This window comes from Monoraphidium neglectum (assembly GCF_000611645.1).
Source record: "Monoraphidium neglectum strain SAG 48.87 unplaced genomic scaffold scaffold01881, whole genome shotgun sequence".
Taxonomy (NCBI): domain Eukaryota; kingdom Viridiplantae; phylum Chlorophyta; class Chlorophyceae; order Sphaeropleales; family Selenastraceae; genus Monoraphidium; species Monoraphidium neglectum.
The window spans coordinates 1-2357 of record NW_014011747.1 but is presented as its reverse complement, the minus strand read 5'-3'; the positions used below and the strand labels follow the sequence as shown (position 1 = coordinate 2357).

Below are 2357 nucleotides of genomic sequence, written 5' to 3'. Positions count from 1 at the left end.
CGCTTGAATTGCATGATACAGCCATATAGCAGGCCCTAGACGTGCCGTGGTCACAGCTGTCTATGAGAGGCAAAAATGGGACGCAAGATGCAGGTGGCTGCTTCCCGCGCAAACGGGCATTCGTCGACCTCACTCACTCCAGTTACTGCGGGTGTCCACGCCCATGCGCAACTACCAAAGGCGCCGGAGTGCACCAACCACCCCTGCCCCGAGCAGAGCGATGGAGGTTGGCAAGCTGCGTTCCACTTACTCAGTAGATTTAGGAGGCGAACGATCCAACAAAGCCAGCATGGAGGATCAGGAGGTGCTCGGCGACTCGCTGATCCCTGTAATCAACAGGCTGCAGGATATATTCAGCCAGGTTTGTTGAGGGAGGGAAGGAGGACGGGAGAGGTTGGCAGGCGATCTAGGGGCCCCGCGCACAGCGCTCTGCTCACAAGGCTGATTTTGCCCCTTGCATGCGTTCTCTACAGCGATGTACATCACTGTGACAGCGACTCGGGGCTTGAAGCCCTTGCGTCGGCGCGTGCATGCGGCAACGTCAGGTGCCCGGGCGCACACCTCATCGGCGCACCAAGACTCGCGGGGCACCCGACCATTCGGCCACGCCCCCTTGGCCCGCCGCAGGTCACCCTCGACTTCAAGCTTGCGCTGCCCCAGGTGGCAGTGGTGGGCAGCCAGAGCAGCGGCAAGTCGAGCGTCCTCGAAGCCTTGGTGCGTGGGCTGTGGGTGCTCATGGGGCCCATCCGCCCGCCCAGCCGGGCCACCCTGGCTGCACACAGGCCGACCGCAGCGCACTCGCCCGCCGACGCCGCACCCCCTGCGCCGCCAGCGCTCCCCTGCCGCTGCCCGCGCGACGCGCGCCTGGTCTTGGCGTCCCGGAGCACCCACCGCGCTCCGCCCATGCCATGATGTGCGTGATGGCCGCCGCAGGTCGGGAGGGACTTCCTGCCCAGGGGCCCGGACATCTGCACGCGCCGCCCCTTGGTGCTACAGCTGGTTAAGGTCCCCTCGCAGCCCGCCGGTGGCAAGGATGCGGCCAGCAGCAGCGGCGGCGGCGGCGGCGGCGACGGCCCAGCGGCGGGGGCGGCTGCGCCAAGCGACGGCGGCGCGGCGTCGAGCGGGGGCGGGGGCGGCGGCGCGGCGGCGGGGCGGCAGCCGCGGGAGTGGGGGGAGTTTCTGCACGCGCCTGGACGCATCTTCACGGATTTTGATGGGATAAGGTGAACAGCCTGGTACTGCCTGCCAGTGTCTATCGGCCGCATCGGGAGCAGCGCGATTGCCTGCTTTTGTCCCGCAAGGGTGAGGGCGCTTCAGCGGTGCGGCTGCCCTGCCCCAGGGCAGCGTGCTTAATTCGCACCCCTCTGGGACCACGGCCCCAGCAAGCCGCTGCTGGGATGCTTCCGAGCTGCTGCTGTGGGCGACGACAGCAAGCGACAGCAGCACGCACGTGGCTTGGCCTGCCAACAGCCCGCCCGCCTTCCGGCCGATAGGCAGGAGATCCAGAGTGAGACCGACCGCGTGTCCGGCGCCAACAAGAACGTCAGCGACAAGCCCATCCGCCTGAAGATCTGCTCCCCCAACGTTCTGTGAGCGCGGCGGGGCTGGAGGCTCTGGGCGCGCCTTGCTCGGCTGAGCGCTGCCCCGTGTCCCGCGCTCAGTTGGGGTTCGTGGGTCAGGGCTTGCATCCCTTTGGTAGCACATGCGTGGGGCTACTCTTTGCCCTCATGTGCTGCTGCAGTGACGCGGGCATCCCTCTGTTGTAGCCCAGCGCCTGCCTCACCGCACCCCACCCCCTTCACCCTACCCCACCCCTAGTGCCCTCCCCCTGCCCCTCACCACCCCAACAAAGAAAACATCACTCACCTCTTCTGCCCAGCTCTGCCCCACTACCCAGGCATCCCGAATTCACCCACCCGCACCCCCAACACGCTGACCCATCTTCTTCCCCCAGCACCATGACGCTCATCGACCTGCCGGGCATGACTAAGGTGCCCGTGGGTGACCAGCCAACCGACATCGAGCGCCGCATCCGCGAGATGGTGTTTTCTTTCGTCAGGTGTGAGGTTTTGTGCGGCCTTTCAATTACATGGGTGCAGCTGTGGGGCGCGAATCACAGCTTTGAGGCTCCATTCAAAGTTTTGAGGCTCCAATTACCGTGGGGAGGATCCAACTACATGGTTGCAGCTTGCTAAATCGTTAGCGCCAAAACGCAGTCGTCTCCAACATGTTCCATCTTCCCAATGCACAAAATGTTGCACAGGCCCGGCCCCCATTATTCATGTGCGGCGCGCGCGCAACCGGCATCCAACGCAAGCTGCGCCCATCTCCAACCACCCCCAACCGCTCCCCACCGC

The 2357-nt window shown here is 65.3% G+C and overlaps 1 protein-coding gene across 1 annotated transcript; it reads left to right on the top strand.

Moving 5' to 3' along the window:
- Nucleotides 1–289: 289 nt before the first annotated feature.
- Nucleotides 290–1593, top strand: MNEG_9284 (hypothetical protein; the record flags this gene model as incomplete). The annotated part of the gene is made up of 4 exons (XM_014042241.1): nt 290–361; nt 628–714; nt 934–1223; nt 1494–1593. The coding sequence occupies 4 exons, from the start codon at nt 290–292 to the stop codon at nt 1591–1593; spliced, it is 549 nt and encodes a 182-aa protein (XP_013897695.1).
- Between the last annotated feature and the right edge of the window lie 764 nt (nt 1594–2357).